This window comes from Neopsephotus bourkii, unplaced genomic scaffold (assembly GCF_033783945.1).
Source record: "Neopsephotus bourkii isolate Nb327-2 ecotype Australia unplaced genomic scaffold, CSIRO-AGI_Nbou_v1 NB_318, whole genome shotgun sequence".
Classification (NCBI taxonomy): Eukaryota; Metazoa; Chordata; class Aves; order Psittaciformes; family Psittacidae; genus Neopsephotus; species Neopsephotus bourkii.
Window position 1 is genome coordinate 7,066,146 of NW_026900826.1, and position 23,987 is coordinate 7,090,132.

General features: G+C 41.3%; 1 protein-coding gene and 2 long non-coding RNA genes across 6 annotated transcripts in view; all 3 read right to left on the reverse strand.

Annotated features, from left to right (window-relative positions):
• Positions 1 to 4,723: 4,723 nt before the first annotated feature.
• On the reverse strand, positions 4,724 to 11,808 carry LOC133209140 (uncharacterized). Its single transcript, XR_009724608.1, has 3 exons — positions 11,764 to 11,808; positions 9,975 to 10,081; positions 4,724 to 5,540 (listed from the first exon to the last, which is right to left on the reverse strand). It is a non-coding gene; the product is annotated as an uncharacterized LOC133209140 (long non-coding RNA).
• Positions 11,809 to 19,929: 8,121 nt separating this feature from the next.
• LOC133209149 (uncharacterized) lies at positions 19,930 to 21,890 on the reverse strand. The gene is made up of 2 exons (XR_009724609.1): positions 21,170 to 21,890; positions 19,930 to 21,125 (listed from the first exon to the last, which is right to left on the reverse strand). It is a non-coding gene; the product is annotated as an uncharacterized LOC133209149 (long non-coding RNA).
• Positions 21,891 to 22,263: 373 nt separating this feature from the next.
• The window catches only part of OTUD7A (OTU deubiquitinase 7A), a 115,500-nt gene continuing 113,776 nt past the window's right edge, over positions 22,264 to 23,987 (reverse strand). For 3 of the 4 annotated variants that reach the window (XM_061347564.1, XM_061347563.1, XM_061347565.1), the window contains exon 16: positions 22,264 to 23,807. In XM_061347564.1, coding sequence (XP_061203548.1) covers positions 22,374 to 23,807 — 1,434 coding nt within the window. In that variant the 3' untranslated portion in view covers positions 22,264 to 22,373. The remainder of the gene's footprint in view (positions 23,808 to 23,987) is intronic. The other variant, XM_061347567.1, reaches the window with a different exon arrangement.

Sequence of the window (23,987 nt, forward strand, 5' to 3'; positions counted from 1 at the left end):
TTTTGCAAGTTTTTATTGTACTGTATATTAACTGTGAGAAGCTAATATAGATTTCCAAGTAGTTTCATAGGTACTTCCATAATACTTACATTATTCCTAATACTACACATTCTATTAGTTGTATGGATAAATACTTAAAGACAGTTCGAAGTGCAGATATTTTAGCTTTTTTTTCATGCTCATTTGCTTCAGATTTCACCTCTGTAAACCCACAGTTTTTCCTTCTGAATTGGAAGTCATGTAAGGCATCATTCTACTGTTTCATTTCGCAGAAAACAAAAGCACATCGTAAGGGTTTTACTGCAAGACAACAAATATTGTTGAGTTTGTGTGATGAGTTGCCTGACCACTGTGAGTTAGGGGAAAGCCAGATCTGCTTGTCTCCATAGATATCCTCTTTTCTCGTTTTCCTTTTCAAAAAATGTCACCTACTGAGATAACACAATTTCAACAACTTGATACAATTCAGGTAACAGGAATTCACATTCCAATCATTTCTGTGACTGCTAAAAGTGCTCTTGTGCTGTAGCTAGTAAAGAGGCATTTCAGCTATCTAGCTAAAGGAATTCTGCAGGTCAGCTGTGTCTTGTGCACATACTTTGAAACAAGTCATAAACGTATTTATCATTATACCTTAACAGAGGAATGGGAGTAACACAACCAAAATAAGAAGGTGAACTTCACCAGAAGTCATGGGCTTCATGTTCTGAATTCAGTTTGTTGTAAAATCATCTTTTCCAACAAGAGCATAATTTAACCTTTAGCAAAGGAGGAACCACTTTAGTCCATTTACTGAGGGCATAACTCTGCATGAGTCAGTAGGTGCATTGCAGACAACTTGGTTTAATAGCCTGGAGAAAGAATATTTGCACCAGGTTTTATTAGCACTGAGATTATGGGGCAACCTATCCTGAGTGACTAAGAGCTATGTAACCTTCAGCTCAAACAGTAGACTAAGCATTTTATGTGTATTCCTCATAGAAACTACTACTAATTCTCCAAGTTTGAACCAAAAAAAAGGGTTCAAAGTCAAATTTCCAGTTCAGCCAGATCATACAGTGAGAAGGCTGAGCCTGTGCATAGCAGCATTGCTGCACTTTCAGGGAATTCGCTGAAATTTGTCAGTTAAACTTTCATTTACACCTTAGCTTTAAGTACCTCAGAGTGTGTCAAGGCTGATAGTCACTGCTGTGTTTTAAAATCCTCCCTAGAGTTTCAAAATTTCATTACATGTTTGATACATGATAGCTTAAGGATAAAATGATGAATTCCAAACTACTAGTTGTTTCCAAGACTGAATGTGAACAAAACTTCTTTTAATAGTTTCATATGGAAAAGAGAGTGTTTGGGGTTTTCAACATCTGCTGGATGCTATGAAAGAAACAGAAGTACCAGCAAAATGGTAAGACTCCATTCTGTGCTTCACAGATATGAGAAGTTTGAGCAACTCAAATGGTTTCGAAATCTGCGTGCTTATCCAAACCAACCTCAGATTTTTACACTTCTGTTGTTTCACCCAGCACTGTGAGCTCTGTCTCCTGGCATAGCAACAAAACACACTCAGGAAATGCTGCTCTGGCAAGGTGCAGATTTCTTCCCAGTCCTCTCTGTTTGGAGGGGTGTGCATCTCTCCTCCTGTCTCCTCCTTTCCCTATGCACTCTCTTAAGGTGAATCCCCACAAACTACGGAATCACCCTAGTTTTATTTTCCTCTTAATTTCAGAATATAAAGCCAAGTTTATTGTTATTAAGAAAGCCCTGAAAGTTTGTTTGTGTTACTCCAGCCATAATTCCACCTTCCTCTCTAAAAGTTGAGCTTATCTGCCTTTCTATACGAAATGGGTGCAAGCAAAATCACCACTACCACAATGCAAATGAAAATAAAGACACTCTTAGAAGCTCATTCACCCCTTCCACTAACCTCATCCTCTGCAAAGGCCTAAAGTGCATAAATGGCCACATAAATTCGGTTTTTATCCTGATTCTTAGAAAACAGTCCTGGTAAACTCCTGGCAGCTAGATTTTATTGTGAGAATTGTTTATACCTGCAGACTAGTTGTTCCTTGCTTTTATAATATACACATATTATCTGTTTACATAACTGCAAAGGTATGTATATATAGCAAGTCATCAGAAGTCTCTGATGGTATCACCCAACTCATGTACATATCCTACCCTCTTCACTGCACTAACCCTTGCAATAACTTTGAGCTGTGAGAGCCTCTGTACACCTTTAAAACCTCATTACCTTCTGTGCAGCTGTTCAGTGATTTCCATGGTTCATGCAGCCAGGCAGTACGAGGCTGTGTAAGGAACTTACCTATTTCTCGCTATTCACGGTCACAACTGAAGTGCATTTTTGTTTTGGGGAACATGGTCTGTGAAGAAAGAGTAAGGAAAATGAACTCTGCATACTTTAAGCTTACCTTTTCATTGCCATTTAATTTAGTAATTTCATAAAGTAATGCCAACAGACCAACTTTCAGGTGCTCTTTTACTCCATCACACCACACATTTGTGCATTAGGTGCTAACATACAGTCTATGTCAGTGAATGGTATGATGAACGTCTGTATTTTTAACTCCTCTGGGATAAAGCTATATCTAGGCAGAAGAAAATAACAGAATTATACTTGTTTACCCCATAAGCCAGAATATAAAATGCAAAAGCCTATTCAGTGGTATAGGGGTTTTTTATATATAAATATCTATATCTATGGATTTATAAGCATATGCACATATATAAAAATATGTATATATGTGTATATTGCATAGTGCGTGTGTGTATACATAAATACACAGCAATGTATATACAGTACACGCCAAATAATTAAGGGATGTCTACAGAGCAAAAATAGGTATCCGTTTCATTAGAACTAGTGATGGGGCTGAACCAAAATCCTAGATCCAAATGCCACTGCATTTGGAAAGTGTGAACCTGTGTTTTGAGATTTGTGGTTGAGTTCCATCTCTGGTCACAGCTGCAGTTATGCATGTATATACACATTCTGGGGTTGTGTGTGAGTGCATGTGTGTGCTTCACAAGCACATGCCTGTGTGGGTGACAGGAATATATATGCCAGTAAGTGTGCATGGGTTTACATATATACTTACAGCTTTGGTGAACTATGATGTTGCCAGGTCATCTTCACCTGTACAGTTTTATCAGCAGCATGTGAATGCTTCCTTGGGTCACTTTGCAACTCTGTAAATCACTACATTGAAGTATTACAGTTGTACAGTTATACATTCATCTATTCTTGCTCTGCTGTAACTTTTTATGTATTTTGTACCGCATAGATTATATATTGTGATAATGTCCTATGCAACAACAGCAAAGAAGGGAAAAAAAAGGAAAAAAGAAGAAAATTAACAGCTGTAAAATATCGTCTTAACTTGTATGCATGGTTAGTGACGTTTACATTTCCCAAAATAAAACATAACTATGAAATAACCTAATTTCCTTCTCTATGTGTCAGTTAAAAAGCATCAGTTGTTAATATTTCTGCTGTTTGTTTGAGGCTTGATACCTTGTTTGATATGTGTGTTTAAATTTCATCCTGTGCTGTTGCTGTTTAAAATGGGATCTATTTTTTAATCATTGAAAGTTTCTGTGATGTGTTTTGTACTCTCCTCTGCTTTAAGCAGTATTTTACAGTTGCACAGTGAAATTATTTTCTCAAAGCTGGCATAGACTCTTTTTCTTTACAGGATAGTTACGGGATTAATATGCATGAGTTCAACATCAGAGAGCCAACCATACTTTCAAAGTTCAGTTCTTTGCAAATTTCTGACACCATCTCTGCAAGTAGCAATGTCCCATCCAAACAGCAGTAATTTAATCTCACAGCACCCTGAAATGCTTTTGACTAATTTTAAAGTGAGGAAATTGAAACACAAGAGATTTGAGTGACTTCCTCAGAGACACGAGGCAATGGCAGATTATTGTCCTTTGAAAGCACCGCTACACTCCCAGGAAAACAGTTCTGTACCCTAGAATGAATGTATGTCTATAGAACATTCTAACTGTTTGCAAAATAATTTAAAAAGGTGGACTGCCATTGGAAGAGGAAAGCTAAAACATCCAGTTGTGGGAATTACTTCAAAATGAGGCTATTTTCTTTTGCAGGGGTCATGAAAACTTTTCAGAGCACATAACTTAGCCATTATCTTTAATAGCAGGTTTCCCCGTTGCAGTGTTGAACTGCCAGCACTGTTCATTATCTGCCCGTGCGCCGTTCGCTTGTACATCTGTATGTGTCTGTGATCAACTGCTATTTTATAGCTCACTAAGTAACAGAATGCTTAACTGTGCTAATGCAGTATGAAAGGGCTTGTTATCCGAGCGTAACAGTCTATGCGTGTGCAGTGGATTGCCCTAACTATTGGTGAGCCCTCACTGGAACACAAGACAAAGTGCTCTTGTCCAGCAGAAAGCCACAGGTGAAGAGAGTTTCATTCTCCGCTACTAACATCAGCATGACATGACCTCTTCCTGCTTATTCTCAATGTCCCAGGTTAGAACTGGGAAATCTTAGGCAGGGGATTCTCTGAAGCATTTGGGTTGTGAAAGTCCTCAAGCAAAAATCCTGGTAAACCATCTAATACCTGAGTGAGCAGAAGTTCCCTTGCAGACCTTATGTATCAGTCGTTTGTTGAACTCTTACATTTCAGATCCACTGAAGTAACTAACATCACCCTGCTTCCCCAGATGTCCTTGTCACCCCATTCGATTTTCACACTTGAACAGACAGGTTCGGCTTTCTGTTCTAGCTGCTGCAGAAGTCTGGTTGCTTTTTGCTAGTTGGCTCCTATGGAAAGGGTTAATGTGACGTGTCTGGCTTCTGCCACTACCTGGTCTTCTCTGTCTGAATTCAGTGTTTGTGCTGGGGGGAAGGTGGTGAGGAGTCTTTTTTCACTGATGCTGGAGAAAGCTGATACAGACTCTTGCTCCTCTTCTGTGTGAAGGAATGAGTCTGTAGTATCTTGAAAATACAGGTTAAACATCACTTCTAAACACTGTTTTGTTCGTTAAAATAGTCCCTGAAGAGTAGCATTTCTGAAGTCTTCCTACACGAAGGATCCATCTTATGTCTGATAACCAAAGAACAGTCAAAGACTGTTTCCTAACCTTTGTAGAAGAAAAGAAACAAATCCTTCCAAAAGGATATGCTTCCTTTTCAGTTTAAGTATAGAGTTGTTGCCTTGGTACTGTAATGTTATGTGCCTCCCCACCCAGACACCCACACTCTCTGAAACATGTAGGTTCACACATTCTCACCTTCAAAAGAAACTTTTCCTCTCGGGTTGCTAAATGTATGGGTTTCTGTTTCGCCTGTGACTCAGCATTTACCATGCAATGGTCACAGACTTGGCACTAGTCCATCAGTTCAGAAGAGAAGCGATATTACTGCTGGAATTAGGATGGGGTTTTTCTATTTACACTGACCTGTAATAATTTCTGGCTTCAAAGCAGTCCCCTTCCAGCTCATTACCCCAGCTGTTCAAGGAACCGCATCCATGGCATGCTTTGCTGTTTGACTGCAAGAGATTAAAGTGCCATAAATATAAATACACAGCCACAGAAAAGGAGAAAAGAGTGAGATAAGATGGAGATTGAAACAAAAAAGAGGTGAGGACGAGACATGCCCAGTCTTTCCAGCAGCTGACCAGAAGGGTTCATACTGCACCAGAATACACGCAGGGCTGCCAGGCAGCACCTCTAAAGATGACCGGAAACTGCATCATCTTTTCCAAGAGCAGCAGAGGAGGAAGCTAAGTCAAACAGTGATTCAAGCAGGCAAGCCCACATGTCTGTCTAGCTACAATGCGTTGCTGGCAAGCAAACAGTATAGAGAGTGAGGGCTTACTTTAATAGATTTCTCAATCCATGCTCCAGACAAGGGAGGGGAGTCTGGATGCCCAGACATCTGAGCAGCAAGAGGGGAAGAGGGAAACACTTGGAGCCAGATTTGTGCTTTGGGCAAGTCAGAGAACAAGTTTGCATTATACAACTCTGGAGAAAATCAAATATTAGAATAGTGAACAAGAGAGATCTGAGAAAACCTGAGAGGGGTTTCAGGCAAGATCAGTCCCCAGCGGTCTGCTAACAAAACCTAAACACTGAGCTTAGCAATGAGACCACCTCACCAGGAAAAAACAGCTCTGGAGCATAATTGCTGCTGCATTGTAATTGTAAATAAAGGATTGGCCTGTCCTACCTGGTTGGCACTGGCAGGAACTTGATTTAATCTTTGGTTTCCGCTGGCTGGAGCAATTCAGCAGGAAAAGAGGGGGTGGCATCAGGGACTGGGCTAAGAAGGGCTCTAAGATGCTGTTGCTGGCAGGTTCCTGCTGAGCTGATGTTTCTTCTCTGCATCAGAGGCTAAATGTGCCTGCCTGAGCACATTGCAGCAGGTCTGAGCCTGCTGCATTAGAACTTGTTAGGTACGTGACAAAGGGTCGCACAGGCTTACACTGCCCAAGCTGGCTTGTTGAGAGCCAGCCCCAGTGCCCTTCCCAAGGCCTACCAGATACAAGTGGGGAATCTCCCAGAGGGAAGGTTCCAGTGGGCGGATGAGAGAACACCATTGAGAAAAATGGGCCAGTTGAAGGACCAGAGAGATGGTGCTGGTTAGAGAGAGGGGTTCAGGTGTATGGCAACAAAGTAAGAGGAATGAGATTTACAACTGTGGCAAACAGACAGAAGGTACTAGAAATAGGCAAGGTATGGTAAAGAGGGGGAAGGTAAGTATAGAAAAACGATAAAGAAGTACAGGGTAGGGCAATTTTATGTCATTTTCTAATACAAAAAGAAAGGCATAAGGTGCAAAATCCAAATGGGGGTCTAGAGGAAGAAGTAAGGTTGCTCAGGTAGTATTCCCAACAGACTAGAAGGTAAGGCATGTCAGTGTGTAATAAACAGGACTGTGTGTCTTTAAGAGACCAATGTTTGTGTTTTCCCATGCTCTCCTATTGTGGAAATAACTTTCTGAGTCATTTCTCTGATCCTGGAGACAAACTGAACAGACACAAAACATAATAAAACACAATAGCAACGGGAAGAGAGAAATTCTTCCCTCCCCCTTCCACCACAAGCGTTTCATGTCAGCAGTCGGAGCACACTCAGAGCCTCCCAGTGGAAGAAAAGCTGGGAACAGCCCAACAGTGTTGTTTGGTACACACGTCTGAATCGAGCTCACTTTCCACTACATAAACAGGTAAAAAATGAAAGGCACACTTCCCCCATCTGTTACTTGTAGATACCTCACTCGCTCTCTTTGGTTTAAAGTCTTACCCTCCAGATTCTCCGCAGACCATGAACTGCAACAGGCATTTGCTACCTTTCATAAACTTCAAAGCTTTGCACTTCAAAGACCCTGTAAATTTTCTCTCAAGCCTTGTGCCCCACCCTCTGCAAGAAGATGTCAGTCTGGGGCTCTCAAAGAGCCACACTTGGAAGGTCGCATACAGCTAAAATCAACATCACAGCTATGTTCCCAGAACGCAGTAATGAGACGGGCACCCCCACAGGGGGCTGGCCCCACGCCAGGCTGTATCATGACTTCCTGCACCCGAAACACAGGGTCACCACATCAGACCTGAGACGAGTCCATTTTCTCTGTTGCATACTGAGGACTCTCAAACCCTTTGCTGTCACAGACAACAAGGCCCCATGAGGTTGTCACATCCTTGCAGGTTTGGTTTAACACGCAGCCTTTTTGTTAACTTGGAATTCCTAAAGCCAATCCCCAGCTTTCCCACTCTCGGGAGGCCATCTGCAGCCTGCTGGGAGGAACGCGATGACTTGACAGGAAGAAGAAGGTTTTGTGCGGGACTGCGAATCCCTCCCGGCCGCTGCAGTGAGCCCTGCTCATGGGACCAGGGCCAAGGGGGATGCCCGTGCTCCTGGGCAGCAGGCAGGGCTGGCTGCAGACCCCTCAGAAGAAAAGACCTACATCCACCTCCCGCCCCACGGGAGAGGAGTCGCTCCCAGAGGCCGAGGGTTTGGAAGCAGCCACAGGGCTCCCCAGCTTTTCCAGCTTTCCTGAAGACCGGCTGTTGAACGGCTTCCCCTTACCATGCCCTCGCATGCAGCGATACTGAGTAACCCGGGTGAGCGAACAGAGGCAAGCCCAGGAAACAGGAACCCTGTGGAGGGTGGGGCTGCACAAACAACGGGGCTGGGTGAATAAATCATGCCTGGCTGTTGGCTTCACTGTAAGAAACCTTCCATTAAGGCTCCACTGGGTATTTTTGGACTCTGCCTGCCTATTTTTAGGAGGAATAATTAATACTGAAGGAAATAAGGAAAAAAAAAATCAAGCTTTAAGCCCAAGAATGGAAAATTTGGACTCCACAAAATTGCTGTGATTAAAGATGACTGAAAAGGAGGGGTCATATTTCAGGAATAAAAATATGCTACAGATTACTGTAAAAATTGTGTATTACATGGTATTGGCTAAGAGAGGTGAAGCATTTCAAGAAGACAGTGCTTCACCACTTAACTGTTACTAAACAGGAATGAAGCACAGCTGAATGCCCAGCTTTAAATCACAGCTGTACTCTGGCTGCTTTTGTGTAGCCCTGAGCTGTGCTGAGGCTCCCAGCTCCTCTGCTTTGGGAGGGGCTGGATGGGACCTCCAGAACAACTGGCACAGGCTCTGCCCAGTCCTGTGCATGGCATCAGGCAGCAAGAGAAAAATCACAGCCAAGTTACTGAGCACCCTCGCCAGGCCCTTAAAATAGACTGCCTGAAGAACAAGGCTATTGTGAGGCCAGAAAATCTGTTTTATGAACTAAGATGGGAGGTTCTTAGAAAAAACCCCACCCTCTTGGATATGAGAGCCAAAACGTGATGGAACAGTGTGTGCAATGCTTTCAAAATTCAGCTATTATTTTACTAACAGCAGTTGTTTAGATTCGCGTCCCTCAGCCTTATGACAGTCATCTATCAATGTTCATGTTACCATCGCCTACAGAAGAATTAAGCCTTTCCTTAGCCATCTTCTGCTTGTGAGTTCATCCAGCTCCTAGGCGACATGTACGTAACAACAGCCACTGCCATCAACATGTGTGGGTACCTCACAGACACGCAAAGGTTGCTGATGTGAGCACAGGACGAGCGCTTTCCTCCTTACCCACAGCCTGCTGCAGAGGAACAATCTGGACAGTGAAGCAGAATTAGCCCTTGCCTGCTTGTCAGCACAGCCCTGCCTTAGAGCTGCAGGATGTGCTCTCCACATATCCTCTCTTGACCCTACTAATTCTTTAGTTCAGGTGGCAAATTTGTAACATGCTTGGTAATGTATTAACCTAACTAATTCTGCAAAGCATTGGTTACTGTATTCAATCCCAGTGTCCTGGGTTCACCTGTAACAGTTTTTTTTCTCCTTCCTAGTAGCTGGTACAGTGCTGTGTTTTGGCTCTAGTCTGAGAACAATGCTGATAATACACTGATGTTTTAGTTGTTTCTCGGTAGCACTTGCCCTGACCCAGGACTTTTCAGTCTCACACTCTGCCAGTGAGGAGGGGCACAAGAAGCTGGGAGGAAGCAGAGACAGGACACCTGACTCAAACTAGCCAAAGGGGTATTCCATACCACAGCACGTCATGCCCCCTATATGAACTGGGGGGAGTTACCTGGAATACTGTGCAGATGATGAGAAGTCAGTAACAGATTTTACAACTGCTGATACCAAATTAAACTCATGATTCTTCTCTGTTCACATAAATTATGGTATTTGAACATTACCCATAAGCACCTAAGTAGTAAATATACTCACATATGTAATAATTAAAATGCATTAACTGAGTCCCAAACTAGCCACTGCCATTTGCTCCACTTCCTTCCTGCTCACTTGAACAATCATTAATTAATTAATCATTACTTCATTATTACAATTGGCAGATGAAGCCTAATTAATTTTACTTAAAAACCCCAAACATCCCTTGAATTACAATACCATGACTTACATGCAGTTGACTCTTGCACAAGAGGTATGGATGCTCAGGTCTGCCTTGCTTTCATTCCAGTCCCTCCAACAGTTTTCAGCTTTTGTGAGCACCCTGCAGATGATTTGCTGTAGAATGAAGAAACTAAATTCAGTATTATTGTGCACAGCTCTGAGAACCATGGCTTTTTTACTCAGATGGTTCTATGACCTTGAGGGAACAGGGTGATGGGACATTTATCTGTGCAGAAAAACAGTATTTTCACCTTGCAGGTGTAACATGGGGCACAACAGAGCGAGACTAGGAATTCTTTAGGCATCTCTCCAGCCCCAGGAGCTCAGTTAGCACTATATGCTATTACAAATAAGCATCTATCACTAGGTTTCTATGCTGTGGTATGTGATCCCGACACCACTTCTTGCATCCCCACAGCAGGAGATGAGTAGATGGTTGTTAACTGGTACCGAGTTGTCCAGGGGCAACTGTAGTGTGGGTTAATGCAGTGAGCAAGTCCCCAAAGGAGGAGGGTCACCCAAAACAGAGCCATTTGACAGGGTGACCCAAAGGAGTCATTACTTACGAACACCAATTTCCCTCTTTGATACTTTAATAAGAGAGATTACCAACAAGCGGCATAAACTGAAATGCTGTTTTCCAAACTTGTGGGTTGACTGCACACTCATCCATGATAGTTCTGAGCACAGCATGAAAGGGAAACAAATCTCTGAAACAAGTTGAGGGAATCCAAATGTTTAGATCTTTGTCAGGATGCCCGCTGGGGAGGCCAACCAATGTTTGATTTCGGCAAGTAAAGCCTTGTGTTGCTTTAATGTCCTTCCCCCAGGGAAGTCTTTACATGTTTTCTTAAGTGTAAATTTCAGTTCTTCAAGCAAGTCTGCCCTATGTTTTCCTGAAGCTCTCCTGGAGTTGATAAAGCTCTAGAAGGATTCAGGAGTCTGATCATATTAAACAAATTGTATGATTGTGATCTTTAAATCAAAACAAAGAGAGTGCTCAAGAATTATTTCATGTGCCGCTGCAATAAAGGTAAAGTAATTCCAGTATCAATCAGCCAGGCAGATAAGTTTAATACTACAATGTCCTTCTGTTTAAGAACCAGATTCCTAGAAACTAATCATACCACTTAACAAAACTCTAGCAAATGCAGAGATTTGAGCAAGCCCATAAGCTCCAGAGTTAGGTATGCTGACCCTTAGCTTCCTTCCTGTCTCTAGGTACAGCATCATGAAGAAAGGAAGAAGGAAGAAAGAAGTCCTAATGGAGAGTTGCCATATTAGTAGGTGGATACCTTGGAGATCTGCAGAACAGGTAGACCTATTCAAAGATTCATCTCTCCCTTCTCCAAATATTTTACTGGTTTATCCCCAATTCAAATTCAAATGATGTCTAACAACTGTTTACGCACATTGTGAACATAGGGACAATAATAAAATAGTTAATATGGAACTTGCATCAAGAAAGAAATAAAGGTAAAATAAAAAATGTTTATGTTGTAGAAATAGGCCCCTTCAAACATTTTTAGATTACTTGAAAATGTTAGAAGTTTATCTGATAAGAAATTCATTACGAATCCAATGTCTCAAGAGAGGCCTACCCCCACACTAACAGTTTTATCAGTCACCAGGATAGTGATTGAAAGAATCATTAATAACATTAGAAGATCAAATGATTGGATGCTAGTACAGAGTAATGTGGATTGCTTAGTAAACTAGGTACAAACAAACCAAGCTTGCTTGATACAATCAGAATTAACTCAGGTTATTTAGGAAAACAGCTTGGCTATACTCACCAGATGGAGGACTCCAGCTCACAAAGCAAGGACTCTGAAAAATACTAGGTGGAAGAGCAAGAAATTAAGAGTTCCTTGTACAACTTATGGCTAGAAAGACTAAAGATGAGTAAGTGTACAGTAATTTCAGTTAGGAAATAAACTTGTGCTGACACACAGACACTGTCAGTTCTTATACAGAATCAATCTAGTTCAGAAGAGAGGCTCTCTAATAGTCTGCAGCAGTGTCTGAGTGAGTTAATTCTTGTTGTAGCTGAAGTGTTTTTCACAAAAAGCTTTCAGTCTCATTCAGATATCTCCAGATCAAGGGAGATGTTAAAAGGCCAGACGAGACTTGAAGCACAGGCATGAGAAAGACTGCATTCCAGAAGCTGCAAATAAACTTTTGCAACAACCTTGGGAAGCACAATCTGCTTATCCTAACACAGAGGTCAAGGGATGGCCCCATCAGTGGGTACAAGCAATTCAAGGAGAAATACAGAGAACTCAGACAAGAATGAAATGAGATCTAAGGGCAGAAACTGGAGTTACTTACCACATGTAAGATGACTTCTGCAGCACTGGGAGTTCTCTCAGAAACCACTGCAGTTCAAACATAGTTGTTTGCAGATATCCTGCCTGTTGCCTGTTCACAGATGCCCTGAGGCCAGTCACAGTGACAATCACAGCCCAGGCTGTACAGCAGCACAGTGGCTTGGCAGCACTGTACCTCTGCACGGAGGAGCCTTGTGCCTTTGGAGCCTGGGAACTAGGAATACTCTGTGGTAATGAAAGCTGAGCAGGCCTGGCAGTGCCTGATTGTTGGCCTTTGCCTCAGATTGTCAGCGTTACCCAGTTGATCCAAATTAACCTTGAAATCAAATGGAGCAAACTCTGCGGCAGCAGAACAAAAGCTTGTGATGAACCAATTAACCTCCCTGGGTGTGCAGCATGCTCCTGGGGCCCGGTTTCTTTTCTAGGCTTTAGTGTTTCCCCAGCACACACTGCGGAGAGCACACAGAGATCACAAACAAGAATTCAAGCATACGGATACTTTAGAAATAAGTTAATTTTATTGAATAGGCATTATAGCTTCTCTCTCTTTCAAATAATGGAGAAGCCAATTCACACAGATTACAGAGCTATCAGTTACTTTGAGTAATCTTTCATAAAAGAAAGAAATTAAATACAGTTCTGCTATAAAAAGTGCAACAGTTGTAACTGGAAGTTTTCCAAAACAAAAGCAAGTTTTACTACCTATTGCAAAAATTGGTTTAGTGCTTTAATACTTTACAAAGTAACAATCCAACCGCTAAAAACAGCTCTTGCACGTCATCTTTGTCAAAGTATGGATCCGATTAAAAATGACATTTAAATTGAATTTGAATGAAACCTGCATGTAGAAAAGGTTCTCAAGAATTCACACTTCACAACAAAAAAAAAAAAATCATTATCCTTCAACATTAATTAATGCTCCTGTTTCTTTTGAACAATGGATTTAAACACAATATGGCAGTCATCTTAACAATGATCAACTGTTTTGTTTGCAGACGGAAGGGACTGCAACCAATCGTGTCTTGAAATTATGAATAGGGAAGGGAATGGGAAAAGAGAAATCCACTCCTTTCATACAGAATAAAAGTTTTGCATGAAAATGGTCAAACAGAGAAACGTGAAGTCACTCCAGCTGTAAATAAATTTATGATGTTTTTATTGTTTACTGAATTCCTAAATCAATCTCTGCTAAATTTGTATAAATTTATAGAAGACAACAAGGAACTCAAATCCTGACTCTGAAAAATGAAGGTGGTAAGACTCCCAAGAACTTGAGTTCTTAGCTAGCAGAAATCACCCACACTTACTTTACTCCTTACTAACATTTATTTAAGCCCCGGTGAGAGCCAAGCACTCTCTCTCCTCGAAATTCGGAGTTCAAGTAAGAATCCATCTATGGTACATTTCTGCACTCTCAAGAATGCTGAGCTTGCTGGGTTACTAGAAAGAGACACATCACCTATCCTGATTTCTTAAACTTCATATAATAAGCTTTGGTTAGAATTGAGCAGAGACCCTCAGTTAATGAGCAAATGAACTTCTATAAACTAAGGGTGTGACATCTCTGTTATTTTAATTTATGTTTGGGGAGACAAACCACTCTGTATGCAATCTGAACTGAGAAAGCCACATCTTCTGTACTGGAAAATCTACCCCGAGCTTTAAGGGCAAAGAGCTTTAGAATTTGTCTAAGCAAGTAGAAGATGAAAGGAAAAATGTTAGCCATAGAAATAAAAAAGATGTACAAGTGACTTGGGGAGGGCATATTATACAACAGTAATCATAAAGTTATGATGAATTAGCTACAGGTACCTTTTGGGTATAATAGTTCAAGCTGTTGTTCAAAATGTGCCCATATCTGAGAGGCATTAGGTTTTAACACCACAGAATTGTGTAACCAAAAAGATAAAGTACACTGACTGGCAGAAATACATGTAAACAGCATTAATATTTTCAATGGTTCATTCCACTTTTCCATACAAAAATGTTAGGTCACAAGAATCCATGAGGAAGAACGAGGCCTTCCAAGGAGAACAAAGTCTTTCAGCCACACAACAGTCAACTTCAAGGATTATGGAAAGTTTGTAACAGTATTTTATGTCTTAAAATTGAATGTGAAATAAAACTCTAGACAGATTCCAATGAGAAAACAAGAGTTTTACACAGATCTGCAACCTGCTTCACTAGCAGGGTAGGAGCTTGGAAAGATACAGAAGGAATTGCTCCTTCCCAGGACAGAGCACAAACCTGATCTAGATCACCGGGATACAGCTTTGTACCAAACTGTCAAAGCTGTCCTGGAATACTATGGTTGGGAACTCCTAGCTGCTGAGGTCTGCGTAGCTCATTACATTCATTATTTAATCTAGGCTTAAATCCTGTTTGTTCTCCTTGGTTTATGGATCATGTGCATGCAAAGCTCTGAGCGGCTCCGAGGGAAAAGCATTTTTTGTACTGTACACACACTATATGCATCATACAAAGACTGTATTTACAGTACTCAGTCTTGAGCAAACAAACAATACAATAACTGATTAATTCCTGTTAGTATTAAAACGTAAGTGCACACACTTTGCAAAATTTAGAGACAAGAGCGTTTCTATCACGCCCGCATGGCTGTGTTTCAGTTCATACCTGATTGCACGCCCATTAAAAGGAGATGCAGGGCATTCTCTGAGCCTGAGGTGCCCTGTTTTGCTGCTACAGCTCCTGCATATTTTAACCAAAAGCATGGGGAAGAGGCTTTGTTACTTAAAACTGGAGGCAAATGACAACAAGGCAGTGTTCCACTTCATCTTTACTGAAAAGATGCTGCTCTGACACCACGGTCCAGCATAAACTGTATGTGTTTAAAGGCAAGAACGACCAGACTTGCTCTATTCTGGCTAGTTTGGCCATGGCTTGCAGGCTCCTGATATACTGTCAGGCTTCATCAGACAAAGCTCCTGTGCCAAGGGGTTCTAGTTATGTGGCAAAGCAGCCACATGGGATTTAAACAGACAGCTTTTACCTCTCCGCTTGCCTGAGAGGGAAAGTGCAACTGCAGGATCATTCCATTTTCATGTTTATATTGAATTTGCATGTGAACAGAGGAAGAACTGGGGCACTACCACACAAGCTTATTCTTTAAACTCCCCCCTCCCTTTTTATAAAAACCCCACCATTTGAAAGGGACAAAATGGAAATTAAATACACAACTCACAGATAGGAGTTAGGCACTCTTTAGTTCTAACATGGGATCATATTTGTGCAGGCTCAGAGGATTCTGCCACTGGAGTATAATTTACTTAGTTTAAGAAGGAAAGAAAACTTGTTTTTCTCTCCCTCCTTCTCCATGAGCAATCCTCTGCAACATAATCAGAGACTACATTCAATGCAGGTATGAATGGCAAAACAGCATTTCCGTGTTCCCAGAATACAGGAAGAGCTACAGAATTTCTAGTCTTGACAGGAAATAGTTTTTGATACGTTTTAACTATTTTCCCTCTTTTTTAGTATTTTGGTGACATGGTTACTGTGTTAGTTACCATAATAATCTCTCTATTTTTACCCTCATCCTCTCTTTTGATGGAGGTTTCCTGACACTTACCAAGTAATTACAATTTCTTAAAGAAACCTTTCTTTTAAGATGAGATGTTACTCAGATGACTGTGCATACAGTTCTGCAGACCACAGCAGGCTAGGGTGTTTTACAGTCGTGGTTAAATGAGGAAGTGGGACAGAGGCTGCATCCAGTTAAGTGACTCTCAGTCCCCAGAGAGTCATCATTTTAAGGCTGTTTGGAACATGGTGGCTTTACCCATATCGCGTGTTCCACAGTGCAAATGTGCATCAGCCATTTCAGTTCTCTTGGTACAGTGCATGCATTCAGGTAACGGGAGATAAAACAGCAATCAGAACAGCATATTCACTTGAGAGGCAAGAAACCCAACCAAACAAACCAGAGTGATCATTATAGCCAAGAAAAAAAGGTCTTATATCCCTCCAAAATCGGTGGAATACACTAGCCCCGTTAAGAATGCAACAGTTAAATGGACAATTATATGGTGTTTTGGTACAAGGCAAGTCTCTCTACACTCAAGCAGTCGCTTTATGAGTAAGTCCAATTACTTGTTCACACATGGAAAATTGCTAAAGAGAAAATGTAAGTTCCATGGACTGAAAAGAAGCATAGACCAATAAAGAAAAGCCCCAAACATACACTGGAGAAACGCACACTTGGTTTTCCAAAACCAAGAAACAGCTTTTGCTCCCACAGAAATTGATGCTCAGTGTATCTTAAACCCAGCCTCTCTATTAGGAGAAACCTAGATGCAGAACCTTCATGTTGGGCACCCGGATTTGAGCATTTCGGTTGCAGTACACACCTTAACAAACCAACCCCAACAAACTAAACCACAAAAGTTATGGAATTTTAAATCCTAACTTAACAAATGCATTAGTTTGCAACATCTTTTTTGCACAGTTCACCAGTAACTGATATGTACAGTACAAAGAACTATGAAGAAATTAAATCTGAACACCTTAATCTGCAAGAAGCTAATGCATATTTGATACCTATTAAGACACAGTGTACCTGCCAATTAGAGAATGACACTTCTATGATCTAGAATGATTTTCTTACCACAGGTGCTAAATGATTGCACTGGGTATTCCTTCTTGATGTTCATTTGGAAGGAATAATAAATCTCTGTTTTCAAAAAAGGCAAAGCAACTCTACTCCAGTGGATTCAGGGTGTATCCTGAATGCCCCAGGTCAGTCAATGTCTGTGCAGAAATGTTTCATTTGGTAAGGAAACTTTCCAGATGAGTCTTTATTCAGAAGCTGCTTACAAAAATGGCCATTGGCAGGGACTGGAAGGAAGCATGGAATTAAATAGGGAGAAATAGCGTTGTATCAAAATATATAAGGAAAAATTTAAAGCTTTTCAATTAAAAGAAAAGCATATATTCAACTCGCACCTGCTATAGATGTGCACGACAGACAGTTAGAAACAACAAGTGCATTTACAAAGCTTTCTTTTCATGGGTAATTTCCACCAGCATTTCTGAAGGCAACCTACTGAAATGATGACCCTGTTCATAATAAAGGCGCAAACTATTGCTCTGTAGCATATTTGGAAAATTATATAAAAATAATTTCTATATTACAATTTAAACTTGGCTTGTAGAATCCCAACATAATACAGCCTTAAGTCTACAAACAGAACATACTTACAAACACGTCTGTGTTGGTTTTCTCTCATTTTAACAATATAGTATTTCAGTCATATACACTGGAAGTTAATGTGCAAATTAAAATAGATGCGAGTGTCTGTTACTGAAATAATTTAAATTCTATGCTAGATACTGATTGGTGACCCTCTGAACAAGCTGCCATACCTTAAAACAAATGCTCTTCAAACACACTGACAGGCACATAAAAGACACTAAGCTGAAAAGCCATCTACAGTCAGCATCTGTTGATTTGCTTCTCTGAACCTGTTTTGATTTCGGGTCACTGTGATTTCTATTAACATTTGGGTTTTGCCTGTGCAAAACATTCCCAGTGTTAGCAGACCTTACTTCCTTACGAGGTTGTACTTTACTTTCACATCCAGCTTGTAATATTTTGCGTCCACAAAGCACCTGATTTAAGGCCCCCACTGCTAATAGGATCCTGCCCACAGATTTCAGGACAATACATGGAGCCCAAAGAGGCTTCAGCCTTCCCTCTGCTCCTCAGGCAAAGTTCTCATCCATCCTCCCACTGGAAGAGTAAGGTCAGGCAGCCTGAGGGGAACCAGCACTGGCTGAAGGCTAACGCCTTGATCCTACAAACATGAATGCTGCTTCTTAACAGTTAAGTTTTTGAAAATGAGCAGTCGTCAGGATGTCAGGGAGACTTTCACATTGGGGAAGTTGAGCACCAGTGGAGCTGTTTGCAGAATCAGAGGGCAGTATTTTGTCAGATCTGTGCTGTTCATTTTTTTGATATCTACACATCCATCACACGAGAAGTAGATGACCCTGAATATGCCTCTACATGCAAGGACTGGTGTTGCCTCAGCAGACTGCCTCCACCTGCAGTCCAGCAGTGTGCAAACCCGCACTGAACACATCTCCTCAATACTTTGTGTGTGTCAGGGAACACTGCTCACATCACGAGCTCTGCAATTGCAGAAACAACCGCTTGAACAATTCACTTGGCCTAATTCTTGATAACAAAGAAACAACACAAAACTTTTTAAGTGCAGCATCCTCCCTTCACTCATCCCATTAATGTAACCTTTGACTTAGGAATATGGAACTAATTGCTAAAGAGAGCAAGGTCACACACTGTGCTTCCATTGCATTTACAAGGCTTAATGAATCATAATAACAAAAGGTTAATCAACTGTTCCAAAATCCAAAATACCTGAAGCTGCTTTGGATAACCTACACCACTTTCTGAATGAGCTGCTTGTTAGCCATGTGCTACAACTGACACCCGCATCTGACAAAGTACTTGTAAAGTCCAGCACTTTAAATGGAACTTTAATATAAAGTGTGACTGAAACCCATTCTGTATACAGCATCCTCTGTCACAAACAGACCTTTGTATCAGTTCATGAACAAAGTCAAAAAAATTGCATAATAGGTGTAAAAGCCCATCTTAAATTAGAAAAATTGCACATTCACACGTTAAAAAATTCCAGCCTCCTCCAGCCTAAACATCTCCTGGTGATTATGGATCTGTTCTGGGAATTGGTCTGTACTGCTGAAATCCTGACAACGGTTGTAATTGTTGACTCACTATCAAGGAGGCTGGGGGAGAAGCACACACAAATGCAAAAGCATGCGTGTGTATTGTGGCCACTTGAGCCAACCAGCAGCTGAGATGAACAGGGTCCTCCAGAACCAAAGCAGGGGTCTGCACTATGTGGTAACACTGACAAGCTCTGAGAGGTCTGAAGATTATTCCCCCTCACACCCAGCTTAGGAGTGACACCACATCTTCCAGTGCCGGTGAATGCAACTCACAAGCAGTGGGGCATTCCCTCTGGAGAAAAAAGAAAAAAGAGACAGAGATTTTCCTCTTACAGCCAGACCCTGATTTTAATGGGACTTTAATGGGCTTCTTCAGGAGGGGGCACTGTTTCTGCACTTCTGGACTGTTTAGCACCAACTATGGAATCTCCTTCAGACAGCTGCCACAAACCCCTCAGGAAGAAAAAAAGAAAGAAAAAAAAACCCCAAAACTCAGAGTATGACTTATCCAGAAAAAAGGACAACCATTTGGAAATGGTGGGTAGATTTTAACTGGCAAAGCACAGTGCAGGCCTGCACCTTCTCTTCAATAGCAGACTTTAAGGGACAAGAGAATAGTGGGATATTAGAAAATAAACCAGCAATATTAAGCTAATTAATTGAAGATATGCCAAGAAAAGGATTCTGAGGGAACAGGCACAACTAGAAAGTGTTCTGTCAGTATTTCATATAACAGATAATCTAAAATGAGCCATCCAGTACTGGTAAATATCACAGGACCTAAGGGACTAGAGGCTAACAGTGAACACAAGCTCAGTGTCCTATTCAGACAAGCCTGTTGTTATTCAGAAGACCAACTGTTCAAAATAATCTAACAAACAGGTACAATCTAGTCACTAAGTCAGAGCACAGGAATTTATCTAAATCCTGACCAGCAGCACACCTCTTTCTTTGGTGAGCAATCGATACTAAAAACATCCCATAGAAACAACTCTGAAAAGTGGGAAAACACAAATTCTCGTGGGAATTGCTTGTTTTTACATTTGTGCTGTTACTTTTTTCCTAATTCAGAAAGGATACAACTGATATAAATAACCTGGGCTGGTGTAGCCTGTTGCTAATCTGCTGTTTTTTAAGCACAACTTTACTTCTTAAATATGTTTTTTCTTTATCCTGTCAGTTTTCTCAGTGACAAATACAATGAAGTATACTTGATGTGGTTTAACGTGATCCAGCTTGTTTCAGCATAATCTGCAATCACGGAACTTCCATGTAATCACAACAGTTACCCAAGACAAGGGGTTAGAATGTGCTTACCTTAAGGACAGAAGTCCCATGGAGTTTTAACCTCTCATTACTCATATGAGTATTGCCCTCTTGTGAAAGAATGCAAATTCAGTCACATTCAAGGTATGCTCAGTATAGAACAAGAAATACGAAGTACAGGTAATTCATGGAAGAGCTAACATGGCACAGACTGAGACTTTCCAGGAGTGGCTATTTAACAGACTTATTTTGCAACTATTCTTTAAACCTCCCATTCAGCAAAGTAACTAAAGATATGGTCAATTTTCAGTATATGCTCAGCTCCACAGATTTCAGTGGGACATCAGCACAAGCTTACATGCTCCCTGAAGGCCAGCGCATGTCCACCTAAGTTTTGTATCTCATTCCACAGACTACTTCAGGCTTGGCTTCAAGGCTGACTAGCATTAACTGCACACAAATGAAATAGTGCCACCCATGGCAAGAGTAAAAAATGGGGTACAGCAGAAAAGAATCAGAAACAAAGACTCTTTGGCAAAGAACCTTTCCTGTCCAAATCAGAAAAGTGCTATTCCATCATTAGTAAGGGAGAACTCACATTCTGCACCTTCAGGAGGCAGAGTAGGCAGTCTGAAAGGCAGCATGTGAACCACTTGTGGAAAATGAGCTCTCTGCATAGAGTAAAAGAGCCACAGCTTACAGCTGTAATGACTACAGAGCTCTTCTTACTACACTATGTCAGCTGATGGTGGAGGGCTGCAAAAATGGCTAGTACTATATGCAAGAGAACTTCTCAGGGTCACACATCTACTTTAACAGTATTTGTGTGGTGTCTGCTTCAAGGAGCTGTTTCTATTTTCAATAGTATTGCAGATACTTATGGAAATATCTGGATATCAGACCTGTGCAAACCTGTGCTAGGAGCTGCCAGTCACGCTGGAGGTATTCTACAGACATCTTGCCACCTCCTGGGGAGTATGCAACTCACTCCAGGAGAAGGCTCAAAAAGAGGTGGAGCCAACAGAAAGCCTCAGGAGTAGTCAGGTTCACAGCAACTGTCAGTTATGTTGAGAAAGGAATGAACAAACCATTTAATTCATGCAATGGCTAGGGGAATCAACTGATGCAATACATTTGATTTGACAAGCAGTTCATTCAGCTCTAAAATGAGCTTCAATTTCCCAGCTAGTTATCACATTTTCCAAGTCTAATATAGTAATATTTGAATTTTACATTTCTATCCATTTTAACAGCAAGGAAAATACTGCTGAAATTCAGGCACCCAAAACTGCACTATGTGAGGGGGCTTGGTGGTGTGAAATCTTGCAAATCATAATATAAAGCCAGTTTAAAAATTCAGTACAAATAAAAGTGGCTCAAATCTAATTCTTTTTTTTTTTAAATTGGAAATATAGAAATAAGTGGTAAAAACTTAAAATTAGGAAGAGCTGCAGCCCTCCTGAATTCAGACCTTTCACTCCCATTTTCCCAGCATCACTCCATTCCAGACTGAAGCGAGTACAAACGTTAGTAGTAATGCAGTATGCTGCTGTGTTAAAAATGTGCAGGATGCAAATCACTACCCTCCAAAAAAAAAAAAAAAAAAAAAGAAAAAGGAAAAAAGGCTATGAAAAATTTAGGTTTTGCAGAGGAAAAACTACTCTCATAATAGCTATAGAACTTCGTCTGTCTGCCAGGCAGATACTACCCTACTGCAACACCACCACATCTCCGGTATTATGACTTCCCCGATCATTCTACTACCTGAGTGATGTCAGTGTAAATTCAGGCACCATTAGTAAAGTTTTGACCAAACATATACACAGCACTGACAAAGGAGTAAACAACCCTTCAGCTTACCAGGACATGTAAAAAAGACACTGACAAAATGGAAAATAATATTTTTGTTTTTATGATAAATTAATCCTATCATTTCCTTGTTGCCCCAGAAAAGCGAAAAGCTAGAGCCTATTTACTTATCAATCCTTTATTCTTTTTGTAAGGATTCCTTCTGCTGCCATTCCACACTGTTTACTTTGTAAGTAAGAAAATGGTAAAACTAAGTAGTCACGGGAGCATCCTCAATGCCTGTGTCCCTTGTTTTCTCTCTCCCTGCGCTTTAACTCCTCTTTGTAGCAGTATGAACAGTAATTTTCAGTCTCAGGACGACCATAGAAGGAACAGTTCTCCTTCTTACAGCGGTTCTGCTGGATGGAATATATTGGGCAAACTGTGCTTCTGCCTTGATTTTTATCATTGTTCAACCAGGTCTGTGGGGCATCCTCATCCGCATATTCTAAGCAGTCTCTAATATCACCAGTATTGAACCCATTTGTGTATGTCTGAGACTTGTGTTCAGTAGGCATGGCATAGCTCAGCGATTCCACTGTGTTCACCGTGCGGATACCGGATATCCGAGCTGGGCTATAGCTCTGAGAAGACAGTGATCTGTTCTGCTGGGGATAGGTGGCACAGGTCTTTAAGGTGCCAACCACTGGCTTGTAGGTATCATCTTGGAAGCTCGATGGCTTGGAGTTGACATCATGCAAATGGATGACACTTTGCCTTTGGACAGGTGGTGTATGGCTATAGTGGGCAGATACTGGAATGGGTCCATTTTTCTTAGCACCATTACTTGGTGAAGAAAATGACCCAGGAGTGGGGCTAGTGCGGTCTTTAAATTTTAAAACCAGCTGAGTTGTATGGCTTTGAGGCAAGACGGGTGATGCCCTATCCTGAGGAGATGTTTCTGATTTTTCTTTTGAGTATGCTTCTGGCTCCAGTTTCCTACTAGATGACCCATTCAGTGCAGTCTTTTTCTCAGCATCCTTTCTTTTCTGTTCCTGTTCTGCATTGAAACGCTCCTGTGCACTGGTCAGGTAGTAGCCTATCATCTCCTCGTGGAACTGATGCCTGTGACTGGTCAAAAGAAGGCCAGCAAAAATGAACTTCCGTTCCCCCTGCATGGCAGCTCTCAGAATATTGAGGCTGAGTTTCACGTCAGTGCTGTACTTCCATGGGTCGGACTGCTTGTCAGGGAAGGATTTAGCGTTTGTCTTTTCGATGGGTGAGTTGCTTGCTCTGTCGGTTGGGGATGGAGTGGTCTTTTCAGACGGAGAGGTGCTCGCAGACTGTCCAGACTCCTCTTTGCTCCCTTTTCGAGACTTGGATTTCTTCTCTTTGACTTTCTCTACTGCATCGCCATTTTTTCCATTCCCTGAATTGGCTCTGCTCATTTTGCCATGCACCAGGCCTCCAAGACCACCCATATTCTTTTTCAGTTTAATTCCCAGGGTTTTACTGAGGCTTCCTATTTTATTGGCAACCGAATCCGTCCTGGTTTTGTCTTTATCTTTTCTCTGCTTGTCCTTTTCTTTTTCTTTACTGTTTTTGCCATTATTGCCATTGGAATTACTACAGATGGAATCTCGGTCCGAGTCCATTGAGTCAGCCAGAGACTGAACATCTTCCCCAGCTGAAGCTGTAGGGGATTCTGGTTGAGCCAAAGGGGCCTGCTATGGAAAAGTAATTATAATTAGATACAGCAAGATCAGTTTCATACAGGGACCTGGTGCAAAAAAACCCTAAAGCGTGCCCCCCCCCCAATCCAGTATGGTTTTTGACATTAATTTAAAATGTATTTTTTAATTTATGCACTGACATTTTTAGCCTCTTTTCTTCACCAAATAAAGGTT